The 20442-nt window shown below is 41.3% G+C and overlaps 1 protein-coding gene across 1 annotated transcript; it reads right to left on the bottom strand.

Annotated features, from left to right (window-relative positions):
- Positions 1-436: 436 nt before the first annotated feature.
- Positions 437-15694, bottom strand: GNG3 (G protein subunit gamma 3). Its single transcript, XM_063438656.1, has 3 exons — positions 15539-15694; positions 6083-6189; positions 437-867 (listed from the first exon to the last, which is right to left on the bottom strand). Exons 2-3 carry the CDS (start codon positions 6179-6181, stop codon positions 739-741), a joined length of 228 nt encoding a protein of 75 aa, XP_063294726.1. The 5' UTR covers positions 6182-6189; positions 15539-15694; the 3' UTR covers positions 437-738.
- Positions 15695-20442: the final 4748 nt, after the last annotated feature.

The following is a 20442-nucleotide window of genomic DNA, read 5'->3' as shown; positions in this document are numbered from 1 at the left end:
ATCATTCCATGGGTCTATTGGGTGTGTATTATATAGTACTGAAATCAGGCTGCTTTGATTTATATACTGAATTTATCCTTTTTCCTCTGTCTTGGTGAGTATGGCTTGCATGTGTAACATAAAACGGAGACAGCAGTGGACCATACTAACATATTATTTCATCTCCTAGAATTCTCTGCTGCTGGAGAAAATGTGAAATAACTGCATCTGAAAAACATTAAGCCGTGGGTCCCTGAACATATGAGGAGTTAAAAAGACATATAAGAATAGTGCATGCAATCAATGGAAAGAAGATGGTGTTCTGTACTTATTACAGCCGATAATAAGCCAAGATGAAAAACAACCCAGACATTATTTGTGTATGATGCATACTTTTCAGTATATTGAGCAGTGTATATGAACCACTAAACACAAAATGAAAATTTTTGAAATAATCTGAATTTCAATACTTTAAGATTTATTAATTACTGTTGGCTTAATTTACAAATAAATACTGACGTGAATATCTCCCAACATGGAGCAACAGTAGAGGAGATTTACAACAAAAGCCCCCTTCCCCATAAACAATAGACTGGTGCGATTTTTCACTTTAAATTTAACTTTCTCTCAGCCTCCTCAAGGATATGTGGGTTACTATTAAAACCACCCCTAGGTGGAGAAGAGTTGGAAAATGTGCATGGAGAGATCCATCATTGTTGGACAGGTTTCAGAGGGTTGTTCATTAGTCTTGAGGATGTGTCAGAGGAGAGCACAGAAGAATTTCTTCTCCCTGAAAGGGTTTTCGGAAGTGGGCACTGGAGTGATGAGGGGATCTTCGCAGGCATGGGCGTCACAGAAAGTCATAAGGTCTGAAGCAGCTTTTGAGACCTGTAGGGAAATAAAGTTTTTTTTGAGCTTGATATGACTATGGAGTTGAAAGCACGGGGTAACTCTTCCTCAACATAAAATGTGATATTGTTTTTAAATGCCAAAAGGTTTCCTTGCATGAGTAAATTACGCCTCGTTAAGTTGGTTAATAAGGAATCAACTTCTTAGTTCCAAGGATAATGTTATTTTTTCAAACTACAGCCAAATGAATTGACCGTGAATCAACAGTAGACCATTTGGCAATATAACCACTGACCTGAATTGTACTGGTTATGTTTCTAGGTGTACCACTTCAGAAATCTCCCTCAGGGTTAAACCCTGAATTTTCACAAATTAAATCTGAATGGCAAAATGTGGGCCAAACTAACCCAAGCTGTAACTATAGCTTAATTGGAGAACTATTCCCGATTTTTACCTCACTTTTGCCATTTGAATTTAATTCTCAAAAATGTGGCATTTAATAACAATTTATGTGATTAACCCTCAAGGTACTAAAGTGAGAATTATCAAGAATACAATGTGCATTTGAAATTCAAGGCCAAAAAAGCCAAAGTGCTTCCAACTTTGATATTTTAGCCTTAAATCTGAAATTCCCTTTGAATTCCCAACAATTTTCACTTCAGTGAGTAACTAAGTTTGTCTGTCATTTTGGAGCATGGGACAGTTGACATTCAAGTGCCTACAAAATTAGTAAACCACTTTTCTTCTGTTGCATTTCTGTCCAACATTTTTGCCTTTTTGTATGAATTGTAAATAAATGTATCTGAATATATTTTGTGTAAGACTTCTTTTCTCATGCTTTGGGTCTGTTTGTTATTACAGTGTTATCTTGTATAGTACAAGTAGGTCCAGATGTCAGATGGGGAACACAAAATAAAATGATCCAAAAAAATTACTCTCTCTAATTTTTGTTCATGGTGTCTGTCACGATTCGTAATAAATAGAATATATTTTTTGGTTTATCATAGCAGTTGCACTGTTCTGTTCAGGGGCGCCACCGGGTAGTGTATGTATGTATGTTTGTCTGTTATTATGTATGTTTGTGTCAGTATGTTTGTATCTGTTAATTTAAAAGGATAAGAGAGCGCAAAGATAAGTAAAACAGTAGGTGAGGAAGTGCACTAAAGCACTACACAACAAAATAGACTAAAGCTGCCAGATACAATAAAAACCTTACCAAGTTTTAAAATAATGTAGACCATATATAAAATAAAGTTAGTATCAGCGCTTAGTAGATATTTCCTTATTTTCCGAATATAGGAAACAACATAAAATGCAATAATAATATTGATTTAAAACATAAGGGTTCCAATCTCAGTATATGGAAGGAAATGTCCAAATAATTTCGGGAATTTGTAACTGTTGCAAGATAATCTGTATGTTCTCTGATCAAAGTCAGTTTTGTTCACTGCAACTTAGTATCCCACCTTACATTACAAAAGATACTGACAGTGTGTAATTCAGTTACAATTTTATTCCCTATACAAAAATAAAACCAAAAAAAACCCTAAGAATAACTCTTACAAAATATCATGGTGGAACTTATTTCTAAGTGCCACTACATAGGCATTGGAGCAATACAGTGTACTAGCCGGGATGTATAAGGTTACCGCTCTGCTGATGGATGTTTGCAGACCGGTCCTGTGCACTCGAACCAATATTCTTGCTGGAATGCAGACTATCCGGTACTGCTGTGATCGCCCTTACAATTGAAATTAGAAAATCCCGCCAAACTCAATCTATGCGTTTGGCCCGTTAGATCGGGCTTTCTCAAGATAGTGTGTGGGGGATTGGGTTTGAATATATACACCCCCTGATTACATATCTGGGGTGTGCAGCAATTCTGTGCTCGTGATTACACACATACTTAACTTCATGATTTTAAAAAGAAGTTTACATACAAACAATATAATATCTTACATACAATTCTAGTTTTCACACGGATTAATAACCACATAAGATTAATAAAATACACAAATAAAAAAATAAAAAATTCCGTAGCCGCACTTGGCTACATAAATTTTAATTTTTTTCCTAATTTTTGGTTTTATAGGGAATAAAATTCTAACGGAATTACACTGTCAGTATATTTTCTGATTTAAGGTGGGATACTAAGTTGCAGTTAACGAAACTGACTTTGATCACAGAACATACAGATGATCTTGCAATAGTTACAAATTCCCGAAATGATTTGGACATTTCCTTCCATATACTGTTATGTATGTGCGTGTCAGTATGTTTGTGTCTGTGTGTGTGTGTCAGGAATGTCTGTGTTTCAGGAATATCTGTGCCGTGTGTGTCTCTGTGTGTGTGTGTGTGTACCTGTCATTTTGTGTCACTCTGTGTATCTGTGTTTGTCTCTGTGCGTTCTTTCTCTGTCAATGTCTGAGTGTCTGTGTACAGGTGATACTCGAAAAATTAGAATATCGTGCAAAAGTTCATTTATTTCAGTAATGCAACATAAAGAAAGAAACTAATATATGAGATTTGGAATTGGGGTTTTCATAAGCTGTAAGCCATAATCATCGCACTTATGACCAATCACGGCTTGAACTATCTTGCTTTGCATGTAATGCCTCTATCTCATATATTTGTTTCCCTTTTTACGTTGCATTACTGAAATAAATGAACTTTTGCACAATATTCTAATTTTTTGAGTATCACCTCTATCTGTGTATGTTTCAGTGTGTGTATCTGTGTAATAATGTATGTGTCTGTGTATCCGTGTGTGTGGAAGTGTATTTACTACACACAAATGCACACCTGCATTCAAACACCAACATTCACACATATACTCCATACAAAAATATGCTTACATTCAAACACAAATTGTGTGTGTGTGTGTATATCCGTGTCCGTGTGAACTTTACACACTGCATCAAATACACAAACACACACTGTATCCACTCTACAAACACTGCTTCTTTGTGGACGGATTTGGAGGCAGACCCCAAGGGGCTCAGACTTTGAGCTGTGTTAGGGGCCCCAAAATTTCTGATGGCCACCCTGGTTCTGTTGTCCAAATTTCCACATGGGAACCACTTTTTCAAACTCATCCCCCATTGAGGTGTTATTCACAAATCCCTTTTTGTTTTGTTAAATGTTGTGTAAGTATGAATTGCATTTTAAGTTCAGGTTTTGCAAAGGGATTTACGTGGGGTCTGGATTGACAAACTCTGCTTTATAACTGGGACGTTCAGATTCCAGAGATTCCACCAGGATCTGAGATGCCAGTCAGCATCTCCTCATAGAGATGCATTGAATAACTGCAACTCTATGGGGAATGCTCAGTGTCTCCATGCAGAGTGAGGACACGCTGAACCTAAGATAGGAAGCACTTTAGTAGCCGTCTGAGTGATTGCTACTAGGAGGTGTTACTAGGCGGCAATGTAAACACTGTCTTTTCCCAGAAAAGGCAATGTTTACAATGAAAATTCTGCAGGGACAGGCTATAGACACCAGAACCACTACATTAAGCTGTAGTCGTTCTAGTGACTTTAGTGTCCCTTTAAAAATATATATTTTTGTTGTTAAAAATAAGCTTTGTTAGTTTTAAAAAACTAACTTTTTTAGCTGGCTCCTATATTTAAAGCAAATTTGTCAAGCCCTGGTATAGTGTTTTGCTTTTGAATGTAGGGGATGTAGTGTTGACGTTTGAATACAGACATGCATTTGTGTCTATCTAGTGTTGGTTTTTGAATATGCAGGGGTGTGGTGTTTTAATAAGGTGTGTTTGCATGTAGCATTATTCCTTGAATTCATAATCTGTTAGGTGGAATTATCTAAATGGTGGCCACCCTGTCAGAAAAGGCAATGGGGAATAAAAAAATTATTAAATTTTTTTTTGTGCTAACCTATGTTAAAATGTAGAATACACTCCAGAAAAAACTTATATCCCTGATATACGCAGCATTACCTCAGAAATATAAACTGAAAAACTATAATTTCATCAAAGCATGGGGAATTGAATTGAATAAATCATTCACTGAAAATGAATGGGAAAGAATGATCACTACACCTAAAAACCTGACCCTTTGCACCAAACATACTAAACTAGCAAAAGAATTGATTTACAGGTGGTATTTGACACCAGCACAACTACACCGCATTAGTCCTAACTTGTCCGACCATTGTTGGAGACACCAATCGGCAGTTAGATGCATGTCACATGGTTGCCACGCTCATACAGGGCTGCAAGGCATTACCCTGCCCCACCACTTAGAACATTATATTCTATTTTATGTCCCGATCTCGATACCAAAGCCAGAGCAATATCTCCTGTTCCACATAGTTATAGTACTGCTCTCATTCATAGCTAAAAACTGGTGCTTTCAGGCAATCCCCACCATGAGGTGGTGCACACAACAAATAGACCAAACATGTCTGTATGAAATAGCGATAAAGAAACAAAATATGCCCCCCAAGAAGAAGCACCCCAATTATAGGTATTATTGGGAAATAGCTTGGGATCAATTGATCGAATTCAAACAAAAATCCGGACAAAACCATTAATCTGGTTCAACTAGGCAGACTCAGAGTCCGATAACTTGCCTCATAAGGGGTACTATGCACACAGAGACTATACTATTGTATGGATACATACCAGAGGTAACAGCGAAAAAAAACACAACCACACCCTAACTCCATAAGGATGTAGAACCCGAGTTGGGAACCCTACTGTGTACAATATTTATCTTTACTGTGTCACCCAGAGCGAGGTTGGGCTTTCACACCACTCACACCCAGAGATTACACTATGACAAAAGATTGTCCGAAGGAAGTCACCTAATGGTTTTCAGATTCCAGGTTTTGCAACCAAGGACCCTCCCCCCCTCCCCCTCCCGGTCACGCGACACCCCACCTGTACCTTCCTACCCCATCCCCAAGTTCTCCTTCCTTAGGCAAGGGAAAAAAACGAACTTTTGACTCAGTTCGCACACTAGTGTACATGTATATTTAGATGGTGTTTGAACAATGATGTACTACAATGCTCAATGTAATAACTGAATATATGCACGGAGGTTATGATGCCATTTGAATCTTTGTATAACTGTATACAACGCGGTATATGCCTGTTATTCACTACGTACCTGTACACATGTCTTTCTATAACTGTGTCAAAAAATAAATAAATGTAGACTACATTAACACTTTTCTGTAATGTGACACACAATCTTATATGACCGGGCACGGTTATCAGTCATTGAGTACATACCTTAATACGACACATGGAAGCCTCAATCTTAAGCTGCTCCACCATTTTCCTGGCTTGCCCAACACTCAGGGTGCTGTTCACGGGGGTATCCCCTTTCATTGTGCTGCCTGAAGAATAAGGAAGACTAGTTATTGATAAGGTAATGCTAATGTTAATTTTTCAAGATGGATATTGTAATACAAATAAATCTTTGAATGAACCATCATTACATTTCAATTATTTGAATACTAGCACATTAGCCTATTATTAAGATGACAGGTGAAGATATGGTCTGTGTAGCCACTTTACACGTAGACCCAGTGGTAGATAGCCTATTTCCATGGCACACAAGCAGGCCATACAATTCTTTCATTCCACATCATACCTCCGTCTTCTTACTATACCACTTTCTCCTCTTACCTTGAAACGTTGTCCGTGTCTGTGCCTGGACTGAACTAGACTGTGATGTCCATTGCTAACTTAGGCCTCAATTTAATTCGTTGGATACGCTTTCCAACTGATTAAATATTTTTTAAATGATTAAATATTATTAAAACATTTTATTTTACATTTTAACGTTTATCCAAAAATATTAAAATATTTGTAAAGCTTATTAAACAATATTAAATCAAGGCTCTATAGGGACACTGTAGTCGCCAAAGCAACTTTAGCTTAATGAAGCAGTTTTGGCCTAGAACGGGGTTCTGTTTTTGGAAAGGTGGGTGTAAGAGAGGGACATTTGGAACTACTTCTTCCCCATGGTATGTGTTTGCCATGTTTCTCCAATTACTAGTGTAACAGACAATTCATCAACTTTCAATTGCTTGTCATCTGGTTTGGGATGGTGGAGTTATTCTATGGTCTGTAACTGGTATTGATTTGAATGTATTGATTGTGCATGTACATTTCCCCCAACTCCTTTCTTGGATTTTTGTTTCCCCAGCAAGGTGTTGTCCTATTGTTCGAGGGTCATTTCTACGCTGCCCTGTCCCTCATTTAAATCCCCCATGTGATCAAGAGCCCATGTTAATGTCTATCCCCAGTGCTACATTCACACTAATGCAATTAAGCTTGGTAGTGTGATTGGTTGCTATCCCAAGTCCATCCTGCTATTGGTTGAGTTGGGCTCACTGTACTGTGATTTTGAAGTGACTGTTTAGGAGGGGGTTACATGGAGGACCTAAAGGAGAACATTGTGCACCACTGTAACCCTATTACATGTAAAAGAGGCTGCCTGGGGTATAAATAGATGTGCTGTTTTCAATAAAGCTCAGTTGTGTTTTACCATATGCTATGCCTTGACTAGTATTTGGGTCGAAGGGTTGTTATAATCACTGCTCTATAGGAGAGAAAGTCTTGAGCTACAATCACTGCAGCCTGGTTCAGACAAGAGGACCTCAGAGACTCTAGTCAAGCTTCGGCGACTAGGTCTGAAGTTCTTCAGAGTCCTGGCAGTAGCTAGGAAAGTGACCTGGCAGAGGGACTCAGTCTGAGTACAGGAGCTCCGCCACAGGGCATCGTAGCGAGAGTGCTAAATCAAACTACTTGCTTTACCAGCCAGAGTCTGCTATATGTGGCTCTGGTAAATGTGATTAGTTCTGTGGAAAAGTCTTCAATATATATAAAATACGACTGTATTACGCTATGAAAGCATCTGTTCTTATGTTTTCTATAGAAATCAGAACAAATTATCACCTACCAACTACTACTTATTACGAAGATCTCTATAAGTATTTGTTGTTGGTTTTTCATGTGCACTCCCCACCTTTTTTTATATGTCATATTACTTTATGCTCTGCTAAAGTAGGTGATCATTGGCACTGGGAATATTTGTTGCATTTACTAGCGCCAACTACACATAATTTCTGTTATATTTTATAATTCCTTAAAAGGACCCAAAACTCGTGACTGTCCAGGTGAAATTGGGATGGTTGGGAGGCATGCCAATTTAAATGTTGATTAAATTGGCCAGTATAGGTCAGGGTATAAATGATCTTGGTTTTCAGGGGTGGCAAATATTTATAGACAAGTAGGAGAGTGTTTCATAAGCTGCATCAGAAACAGAGGGCAAGTTAAAGAAACATGTATTCCTGACCCTATAGTGTTAAAACCACCATCTGCCACTTCTCCCCCATGTCCCCTTAAATATAGTAAAATCTTACTTTTCTATAAGTCTGCAGCTGCTGGCTCTGCCCCTGATCTGCCTGCTTGGCTGACATCATCAGAAGTGTTGTTCTGATCCAATCACAATGTTTTCCCATAGGATTGGCTGAGACTGACAAGGAAGCAGATCAAGGGTAGAGCCAGCATGATTCAAACACAGCCCTGGCCAATCAGCATCTCCTCAGAGATGAATTGAATCAATGAATCTCTATGAGGAAAGTTCAGTGTCTGCATGCAGAGGGTGGAGACACTGAATGTTTGGATGCATTTTAGGCAGCCATGACCCAGGAAGGATCTCTAACAGCCATCTGAGGAGTGGCCAGTGAAGTTATCACTAGGCTGTAATGTAAACACTGCATTTTCTCTGAAAAGACAATGTTTACAGCAAAAAGGCTGAAGGTAATGATTCTACTCACCAGAACAAATTCAATAAGCTGTAGTTTTTCTGTGACTATAGTGTCCCTTTAAGATTTACTAGTAATTAAAGCTGTGCTTTGAAGTAGATTGTGAGGTTTAGATTGTTTGACGGTATAATGGTCATTAAGGGCAGTATAATATTCTTAAAACATATGACCTGTCTCCTCCTTCGGGCTGAAATTTTGGCCTTCATGCATTTAGCCAACTAAGAACCAACACTGGTAACTTTTTAAAAACAAAAAACAAACAAATGTGTGGCCCATATTAAAGCTGCTATGCCACCAAAAACAGACTTTTATCTAACCTGTTTCCATATAGCTCCCTGTGTCTGAATTTCTTTTTTGTCCTGAATTATGAGTCGCACTAGAGTTGACAATGGGCGGAGCTTAACCCCTTAAGGACACATGACGTGTGTGACACGTCATGATTCCATTTTATTCCAGAAGTTTGGTCCTTAAGGGGTTAAAGCAAAGTTTTGATTCAGTTACCAATCAAATCTACCCACAATCCATCAGTAAACCAATCCCAGCTGGCATCATGGACAAGGAAAACAAAATGGCCGCGCTCAGGGTTTGTGATCCGGCAAGAAAGAAAAAATAATATATATGAATAAAGACCAGTAAAGGAATATAATAATTAACCCCTTAAAGGGACACTCCAGGCACCCAGACCACTTCTGCCCATTGGAGTGGTCTGGGTGCTCCCACTACCCTTAACCCTGCAACTGTAATTATTGCAGTTTTTATAAACTGCAATATTTACCTTGCAGGGTTAACTCCTCCTCTAGTGGCTGTCTACTAGACAGCCACCACAGGGCACTTCTGTGTTTATAGCACACATTCCGTGTGCTACAGCGTCGCTGGACGTCCTCACGCTATGTGAGGACCTCCAGCGTTGCTGAAATCCCCATAGGAAAGCATTGAAAGCATTTTTCAATGCTTTGCTATGGGGAGGTTGAATGCGCGTGCGCGGCGCATTAGGTCTCCACCGCTGGCGGCCGCGCATGCGCACTAGGTCCAGCCCGCCAGATGACATCATCATCCGGCGGGGGAATAGCGTGGGCGGAACCTGAACCAGCACCGAGGGACATCGGCGCTGGATACAGGTAAATCACTGAAGGGGTTTTAACCCCTTCAGCAACTTGGGATGGGGGGTGGGAGGGAGAGGGGACCTGCAGTGCCAGGAAAATGGTTTGTTTTCCTGACACTGGAGAGTCCCTTTAAGGAAGTTAGGGCTTTCTATGCCATACCACACTAAGCGGGGAAAATGCCTGAAGGGCAGCATAGACCGCTCTGCATATTTGGTGAGAGCAGGTATCAATGTTTAGCTGGGGCCGCTTCTGTCGTCTGGGGTCATTTTCAGTGGCCCCAGACTTTTACATGAAATGTTTAAATAGGCATTAATACTGGTCTCCTAGGCAATTGTGAGTGGTGCTCGGCTTTGCCATATGCCCAGCACAAATAACTGTGTAATTGGTTAGGAAGCTCTATTAAGAATGACACTACATGTAGTTTTGAAAACGGGCAGTTATAGTGGCAGCATACCAGCATCTACAGGTACCTACTCTGCTAGAATTTACCCGGCCGGGAGAGAGGACGCTGGCGCGCACGCCCTCTGTATTGGTGCCGGGTGCCGAAATATGACATAATTCTGGCCCGGCATCATTATGCTGCGCGCATGAGGGAGCGGTGAGGAGCAGGAAGGGAGATCTCCAGAGAGAAGATCCCCACTAGACCCCAGGGAGCAAGAAATAAAATGATTTCTGAGTGTGTGCAAGAATATGTAAATGTGTGTGTGTCTGTCTGTTAGTGAGTGTGTGTGTGTGTGTCTCTGTCAGTGTGTTTGTGTCTGTCAGTGAGTGTGTGTATCTGTCAGTGCATGTGTCTGTCAGTGTTGCGATGGCCGCGACTGGACAGTGGAGGTCCTGGAGGTGCATGGAGGCACGCAATGCCACGTCACATTCCGATGTGACTTCAACATGGTTTCAAGGAGTAACGGGAGGATCCGTTTTGGCACAGGGTGTGGACGACGCCATTAGGTGTATACCAGAGGCTGGACACTGGAGTCGCATACTGGCAGTGGCAATGTGAGTGGAGTCTGCTTATTGGACAATATTTTTTTATTTTTTTTAAACAGGGGCCGGGGGTTAGTAGTGGGGGTACTGACTGGGATTGGAGGGGGGTTGGGGGCGAAGGCGGCTGGGATTTAGTAAAGTGGAGGTAGGGTACTGGGATTTGGTTTAGTAGAGGGGGAAAGGGGTTTAAAAGAGGGGGATGCTGTTTTTTTTTAATACTGTACTTTTCAAAATAAACCTAAGTTTCTATGAAAATTTAAGGTTTTGGTGTTTTTTTGCGGCACACATAAACTTAAACCTTTTTTATTTGGCCCATGCTAGCCTTTGAGTTTGATATGCTTGGAGTAGGGTATGGTTACAGTTAGTGTTGGGGTAGGGTTAGCGGTAGGGTTAGGGTAAGGTAAGGGTTAATGTTGGGTAAAAGATAATGCTATTTAAAGATATAAGATGGTGTAGGACTAAGGTTAAGTGTAAGATTAGGGAAGGCATTTGGTTAGAATTAGTGTAAGCATTGTGTAAGGGGTATGGTTGGTATTGTGTTAGTATGTGGGTTGATATACGGTTAGCGTTAAAGGGACTCTCCAGTGCCAGGAAAACAATCAGTTTTCCTGGCACTGCAGGTCCCCTCTCCCTCCCACCACCCATTCAGTGACTGAATCCCATCAAACCCCTTCAGTGACTTACCTGAGACCCCCGCTGATGTCCCTTGGCGGTGGTTTCGGGTCGCCGCCACTCCTCCCCTTCATTACGTCAGCCAGCGGGGGAGACTGATCCCGCCCGCAGGCTGAGGAGACCTAATGCGCATGCGCAGCATTGCCGCGCATGCGCATGTGCATTAGAGCTCTCCATAGGAAAGCATTGAAAATGCTTTTCAATGCTTTCCTATGGGGAATTGAGTGAAGCTGGAGGTCCTCACACAGCGTGAGGACGTCCAGCGACGCTCTAGCACAGAAAACCTGTGCTATGAAGCAGGAAGTGCCCTCTAGTGGTTGTCTAGTAGACAGCCACTAGGGCAGGACTTAACCCTGCAAGGTAATTATTGCAGTTTAGGAAAACTGCAATAATTACAGTTGCAGGGTTAAGGGTAGTGGGAGTTGGCACCCAGACCACTCCAATGGGCAGAAGTGGTTTGGGTGCCTGTAGTGTCCCTTTAACTATCAAAAATGATTTAAATTTTAAACATATTAGGCATTTAACAATCAGGACTGACATATCACTTGAAACATACAATAAAACATAAGCCAGCCTAATGTTCCACATACTGATAGCAGCCAACCTCCTGATAGCAAGGGGATGGAAACAGACACAAGCACCCAAACGACCCGACCTGATACAACAGACGTCACTCAACCTGACCTACGAAATAGGGACTAGCCAGCAGCTCCACCCAGCAAAACACATCGTACAAGCTAGAAACGAGTGGGAATCATACGTGGAGAAGAAAGGGGTAGGGGATGAGAAACATAAGAAGAAAAAAAAAAACAGGCTAGACACGGAAAGGAAAGGAAAAGAGAGTCAGTAGAGAGGGCAAATCGCTAGAACAGAGGTGACAAGACGAGCGCCTCTATTAGTGAGGCATGATCGTGGTTCCTGGGGACAACCCAATCAATACACTAGACCCAGGGCAATGCGGAACTAGAACCCACAATGTACATAGTTCGAGGGGGGACAGGCCTGAATGCCACGAAGAACCAACAAACGTGGCAAGGTAACCAGGAGTAACACAGGAATGGTGTCAGGTCCACATACCCCCCCCTTTCCTATACCCCCCTCTTCCACACCTCCACGAACCCCCCCTCTACCCCCCACCTAAAACCAAAGCAAACAGCCACGGGGAATATTAACCGAGATAAGGCACCACACATAGGCATGGCAGACCTCAATAACAACAAGAAACCGCTAAAACACAACTAAGACTGCTGTAAAAGCCTAACATGAATGTGAAGGATGTATTGTATATTTTTACCCACCCTCTTTCCTTTTGTATCCCTTCACATGGAAAATAAAAATTGTCAAATTGGAAAAAACAAAACAAAACAATCAGGACTGATATATGAATCTATTTTTATTTTTTTTAATTTTTTTTATTAGTTACACTGGATGTGCAAAAATCATTAGATCAGAGCTTATTCCCTTGGCTGCGAGAGGTGAAACTCCACCCCTGGCAGAGTCGTAGGGACATCATTACCAGGCTGGCTAATGTCAATTCTGTGCAAAGTCTGTTGCATGGTGTTCCACGGCTGATACTTTCAGCCTATAAATGGCGACTGGATTGGCTTCCGGCTGAGAGCGCGTCACCACACATGGAATGAGATCAGCAAGGACCCAAGTAAGACTACACACTGTTACTAAACTGTTTGCCCCTTTACTAGGAAACTGGGCCAGGGTGCTTATAGCATCATAATTACTACAGCCGTTTAGCCCCAAAATTGTTATCCTGACACTGCTGCCCCCCAGTTTCCTTACTTTCCACCTCTTTGAGTTTGAGAAGAGGTTATGCCAGACGGCCATTTATAGGCTGAGGGTGTCAGCTACTCCTCTATTTTAGCATAAAATTTTAATTCTCTCTCCAAATTAGTTCTCAGCCTACCACTGCCACCCTTTTGCTGCTCAAGCGAATGCTTTCATATTAGCTCAATCACAGGAGGAGAGGCAGAAGTCTGGCACTTGGGGGAACATTTTCAGTATTAAACTGTCCAAAAATGGTAAGATAGTACCAGCAGACTACAGGCACCATAGCCACTTAATTGAGATTAAGTGGTTATGATGGCTGGAGCGTTACATTAAGTGTTATTATATGCATTTTAAGCATCTGACAAACTTGAACTGTGTTTATTTATTATTATATTTAAAGGGACAGTGGCACCAATAGTCCTAGAGCACACGGTTATAAGTTGGAATGATTATGCAGCAGAATGCACTTCTGCTTCATTAGACCAACTTAGACCAGAAGGACCACAAGCTCCAAACATAACATAAATGACAAACCACTCAGAAGTGGTTTAACAGATTTCTTGGGTCCGCACTCTAATGGTTATGGTGCCTAGACTGTGCCTTTTTAGGGGGCACTCCAAGCGTCAAAACCATTGCAGAGTGCAATTCTACCATATCCTGTCAAACTATAATAGCTTGGTTAAATACTTAGCTGGGTCCGACTGGGCCCTTTCCATTTTTCCGAGACAGTAGAAGCTGAATGTCAATTTTGTGCACAATAGGAACTCATTCATTGGTTCAGCTGACATTCTCAGCCAGTGGATGAAACCCTACATAGAAACAATGGGAATTGGGGGCACACCGGAACATGCATTTCTCAGGAGTGGTTCTGCCGTAGAGACCATTTAAAATGTTGGTTTCTACTGAAGCACAACTGATGAGAAATGCATGTTCAAGGTGTGCCCCCCAATTCTCTTTTTTCTTTGTCTGTTTGGAGTCCAAACCAGATTCCTTTTGGATGGAGCACCCCACCCTCCAGCTTATGCCCCTTTGGAGGTAACCACAGAAAAGTATAACTTTAAGGAGGTTTTAGAAAGCAATGTCACTTTAATAATAAATTATTATTATTAATGTTAATATAGATCAGATATGATTTGCATTGTGAGTGTATATATCAAAGCACTTTCACTTTTATTGTTTAGTTTTGACACTATTTTTTTTATGGTGTTTTTTTATCATATTTATTTTGCATTATATATATTCACAATGCTCTTACAACAGATTAATAAAATATGCTTCAGTTAATTTAGCACTATTTATTTGTGTTCCATGTTAAAATTAGTGTAGGACCCACCGCTATTGGGGGACTGTGGTCTAGTGGTGGGCTTAATACAATATGGCCATATGGGGGAACTGAATCCCATATTTGTTTGCTGAGATAGGTGATTTTGAGTAGCCTTACAAAATTTTAAATAGAATTTTTGTGTGTGTGCTGTCTTACACATGACTGACATCCAGCTCTTCCAAGCTTGAAAGCAACAAGGGTGTCTGTTTGACCCCGGGCAAGTGTCACATCGTGCTGATACAGTTTGATTGGTTACGATGGGACAGCACCAAAACATTCCTGGAGCTTGGAACTTGGAGTGTTCCTTTAACATTTTGAGAAATTAGTATTTACCGTTAGCAAAAACATGTAATTGCAGCAAATATCCTCACTGTGGTGTATATCGCTTATACACATATACTAGTGAACCGAGAAGAATCAAAATGACTCTAAATGTATCAATTACTTTCAATAGGAATACCTACAGACATTGTGTAGGTACACCTAATGCCACAGGCCTAAAACACGTATATAAGTGTCTATATGTGTGACTATCTATGTCTACAATACATCAATTTAGAACTACATTGTGATACCAAGATGGAACACAATATATTAATCAACAAACCGTCATTGTTTTATCATGATAAACATGCAGGCCATAAGGTTTGAGCTGTCAATAGCAAATCTTACAAAAACATCCTTCCTAGAGCAATCATATTTAGCAAATAACAAAACATGTTTCATAAAATCAATGCATATATCTCTACCATATACATTTATATCCAAACCATCTGTTCTATAAATGGAATATTTCCAGTCTAGCAAATGAAGTCTGCAATTCTTTATCAAAATTCATGCAAAAACAGCTCTGCATATTTCAAAGATTCCTTGTCTGTGAAGATGGAGGGGGCAGCAGGGAGGGGCAAGGCTGTGTCAGACTCTCCAGGGGTACAGAAGGACACAGATATAGGGGTGAAGTAACACAGGAGGTTATACGCATTATAAGCACACAGGTGACAACCTCTCTCATTATCTTGGAAAGGTACCAGGTCTTTGAACCCACCTGTCTGTCTGGTGATGGAGGGATACAGGATGCTGTTCACAGCCCCTTCACTGCAGCTGTACACACACCCTGCAACAAAGAGAGCTGGGGGAGGAGAGACTGAATGGAGGAGGGGGAATGAAGGAAGGGGGGAAGTGAGTGAAGGATGGATATGGTCACACAATGTAATGCAAGCACTAATGGACCAGAGCACAAAATAAAAAAGGAGGAGGAGAGAAAATGGGACATCCAGACATATACAACAATGGGACCAGTACAGGAAATGCCCATTATATAGGATGAATATTGTTAATATTTAGAAAGTGAAAACATTTTAAGCAGCTCTCGCTCTACAAGAGCAGGAGATCATAGGATTTTATGTAGTACATTAAATGAGATTTAAATAAAAAAAAATACAAAAATAGTTGAGAGCCCTGCTCTTGCAATTTGCAATTGAGGAATCATATCCAGTTGAATCGTATAATAACAACACTCTCAAGCTTGCACATTTTATCATTCAAATACTGGCATCATAGATATTTATATCACCAGCATCATCGATCAAAAGTGCTCACAGTAAATTCGATTTATGTTTATGTTAAGTGGAATATAAAATTTGCTTCCTTGTTTAATAATGTAGCATAGTAAACAATACAGGGTTATTCGGTAAACTAGGAATTTGGGGCTCCAGGAAATGAATGTGAATGTTAAAGGACATTCTTGCATTTACACCACCTTCGTGCCTTTTTCATCACGGTACCTAATAAAAATGTGCTAGATTGAAAAAAAAAAAAAATTCCAGTCTAAATCATTGCCTGTCCTGAGGTCACATTGGTTATATATACATGTAGCCCTTTGATCAGGATAGTTGGATCCATATTTCCTGGCAGAATGCCTTGACCAAAAAAAAATACTTTATTCCTCCATTCTATTCTCCTTTAACTTTGGAACCATCAAAACAAGGAAGAGGAATATTGGACCAGACCTTGATTTAGGACAAGTGTGTTTGCATATGAATATGCAGCTGGTCCAGCATTTGTTGATGTTTTTGAATGACATGCTGTATTCATACAATTTTATGATTTCCACATGGGGCTCCAAGGCTTCCATCAAGAATCTTACAAACCTTACAAACCCTTACAAACACAAGCTGACACTAATATTCGCACACACACCTCTTCACATAGATACATACATATACACACAGATGCGCATTCCAGCTCATACATTCTCTTAAATGCACACACAGATAGACACTGCCACATAGATACAGGAAGAAATACACATTGCTACATAGATAAACACAAACACAGATACACACTGCCACACATATCTAATAACAGAACTACAGTGCCACAAAAAGATACACAGTGTCACACACAGATATACATAGCAAATGCAAACAGATATGCCCAGCCACACAAACATAGAGATACATACTGCCATATACTCACAGGCACACACTGTCATACACATATACCACATCCACATTGTATTCAGGGACACATATAATTTTGTCATATTTATGAAAACGCATTAAAAAAGATATGCCCTTCAATATGTATAATATTCTGCAGGATTCTTCATTGCCTAATTACATAATCTTATGCACCTTCTTCTGAATTCTACATACTACAGGACTACCCTTTTCATTTGGCAACCATCAATATGTATACATGATATGTGTCCCAGAAAACATGGTGGATATGGTAACATTACATATAAGGACTAGCACATACTGACCAATACCACCAACTGAGCTCTGTTTAAGCCAGCCATCCTTTTCTTTGCCTGCCTTTGTGCTGGAGGCAGGTGGCTTTCCTGTGGTCCAGTGGGGCAGTTGGCAACTCTAGGCAGCAGGCTGTGCAAGGCTTTTGCTTCCATCCTTATTGCGCCAAGAAGATGTGAGCTTACATCACTTCCTCCGAGTGCTGCCATACCCGGGAGGATTAGGGGGCCCGCTATGCCTCAAATCCTGAATGCGGTCCGACTGTGGGAGATATGTATATCTTCCTAACTGCACTGACTAGCACAGGGGTAGGCAACAAGATTTTTAAGTCTCTTGGTGTGCTGATCCTATTTTTTTAAAAGTGTGTATGTTGCCGCATTCTGCTTGTGTTATTTATCGGTGTAGCAGTTGCTTTGTAGCTTTGCATTTATGCATATGTGGGTTGTTATATTGTATATATGTTCATAATTAGTTTGTGGTATTGTGTATGATACATATGAATGTGGGCTGTGTATGGAGGCTGCTTGTGGAATTTTGTATGTGAATGATATGTCACATTGCGTGTTTGTTGGTGTGTGTATGTGTGGGGCGACTTCCGGTATTGCATTTGAGAGGCTGCTTGTGGGGATGTTTGCGTGTATGTGGATTGTCAATGGTGTTTGTGTGTGGGCTGTTTGTATTATTTGATTGAGTGAAGGTTTCTTCTCCAGCTCTGTGTATATCTAGCAGTGTGGGTGGGGGGGGGGGGGGTCCAGTGGAGACCAGACAGGCCAATTAGAGACCAAGGGCAAGAGCTGTGATAGCTTATGTGGATTGCTCTACTCCAGTGTTGATTCCTGTTCAGTGATTTGAGAATGCTGAAATGCGTAAATTTAGGATTGTTCTCACCAACTGCAATCACCGCTCGGTTTGCAGTAGCAGATATCTGAGGTTCCTGTTTGTCGACCTTGGTCGTGCTTTTTTGCGATTCTGTTCAGTAGATTGCATTCCCCTCCTATTCTAACATTGTCCCTATTAACACTTCTCACTGCAGTGTTAATTCCTATGGACAACCACGAGGTGGCGGCCATCTTGTTCGCATGAATGCAGGCAGTGGTGTTTGGGCATGAATCTCATGGAACTAAAATCGGACACAGAAACTCCCGAACACCGATGGACTTCCATCATCGCCTGCGTTCGATTCTATACAATTTAGAAGGGCACTGTTCTGTGAAATCGTTCGTCTGGATGAGGGGAACAAGCTCCAGGGTAAGACTTTTGACTCTGTTCGGTAGTTTGTTCATTTTTAAACTACTGAACTAGACCGACTGCAAGCCCTGATTCTCTGGAACTGTTTTGGGAATGGGACCATGCGGGCGGGCGGTCAGTCAAAATTGACTTCCAGAAAATTCCTGAACCCCTGAACTGATTTTTGGATATGTTGGTCACCCAGATCAGGGCTATCAAGGGATGTAACTCGAGGGGATTGTGTGTGTTTTAAGGTATTTGGGGGGTTTGTAAAAATTTCTGTTTTTTGTGTTTGGAGATAATTGAGTTTAGTGTAGTGCTTGACTCAATTATCTTCCAGGCATAGCGGAGGGATTGACCTATTTTGCATGGTAGTGTCCTGGGCCTGAGAGCCAAGGTGATTGTGTATTTATTTCTACTGTGGTTTACTCTTAGGTCCAGGGGGAGTGCCCCTACCATTAAACTGAGATTCGTTTTACCCTTCATGAAGTCTAGGCTCATGTTTGGGGGATTGGAGAGCTATATTCACACTCTGGGGATTGCTTTAATCACCATACACCCTTGGATCACAACACTTGCTCTTATAAGAGCAGCCTGCTTCGCTCTCTGGACTAGGAGAGGTCTACCCACTGGAAGCTGGATCCTGGTCTTGGGTCCAGGGTGGGTGGAGGACAGTGAGACCCCAACCAAGCTGAGTTGTTTTGTGGGGTTTATGGTGGTTATGGTGTTGCAGTGCAGTGCTTATAGTGCTCGCAAGTACTAGGAAGCAGCAATTGATGGAGGTACCCAGTCGGGGTGCCAGGCAGTCCGTCACAGAGGGATATAATAAATAAGTAGATAACTGGCAGATGGAATCAAGATGTGAGCGGGACTAAATCTTAAGAAAAGGTGGCATTAGTAGGGGAGAGATGGGGTTGTGGGTGGGGGAGAAGGAATAAAGAGGGGAGTGGAGACTGAATTTAGAAGAGGGCCTGATGGAATGAAGATTGAAGAGCACAAATACTATGAGGAACGGAAGTGTGAATGAGAAGATAGAAGAGCAGCTGGAAAGAGAAGATATGGGAAACTGATGGAATTAAGAGGAAAGAAGACAGACAGAGTGGGGAAAGAGAAATAAGAGAGACATTTAATGAAAAGGTGGTGATACGGTGAATAAAGCATGGACAATGTTAGCGAAAAGAATATCATTATGTTGGTGAAAAAACACACACACAAGACCTTGCGGGAAACAAGATTGATGTATGGTCTGGGGTTGTTGGAGATCAACATATCAAGAGAGCAAGCTAACATAAAGGGTACCAGAATGTGACGGAGCTCCTGTACTCCAACCGAGTACCTCCACCAAGTCCACTTCCTCGTTGGCACAGGGGACTCTGAAACACGTCAGACCCAGTTGCTGAAGCTTGACTTGGGGTCTCTCCAGAGCTCTTCCACTCGACCAGGCTGCAGCTCCCTCCTTCCAGGTAAGTATTGTGACCTCTGCCTATTCCTCTACTGCTTTTCTACTAGGCGGGTATCTACCTCTGCCTGCACTGTGATAGCTCCTGCTTTTACAAAGGCACTTGCGGCTCTCAGACCTAGCTCTCTTGCATTTGTCCAGGGCAAGCTACAGGGACCATGCAGCCAGCCAACAGGTCCGAAGACTCTGTCACTGGGATCCCTGAACAAATCCACACAGGACACAAAATGACAGAAGTATTTGGTTGCCCTAATTTGCATACAAGTATTATGTAATATTCCAATCAGTCAGCAGAGGGCGCTGCACAGTTTCAAGTAACAATGAATAGTTTGTATTTTAATTACTACAATCATATGCCTTTCAGGGGCTCCTTGGACCAAGTCCATAATCTGTGCGCAAGAGGCTGGCCTTCAAGCCTTTCCAAAAGGCCATGGCATGGGAGCTTCTGTCACACAGAATAATAGTCAAACGCCAAGTCAAGCCACAAGGAAGAAATTATTGTGGGAGGAA

This window comes from Pelobates fuscus, chromosome 12 (assembly GCF_036172605.1).
Source record: "Pelobates fuscus isolate aPelFus1 chromosome 12, aPelFus1.pri, whole genome shotgun sequence".
NCBI lineage: Eukaryota > Metazoa > Chordata > Amphibia > Anura > Pelobatidae > Pelobates > Pelobates fuscus.
This window is presented reverse-complemented; position numbering and strand designations above follow the sequence as displayed.

Coding starts and splice junctions, on each gene's coding strand:
- GNG3 (XM_063438656.1), bottom strand. CDS start 6,181: ATGAAAGGGGATACCCCCGTGAACAGCACCCTGAGTGTTGGGCAAGCC. Junction 868..6,082: donor CTTCCATGTGTCGTATTAAG/GTATGTACTCAA, acceptor ATTTCCCTACAG/GTCTCAAAAGCTGCTTCAGA.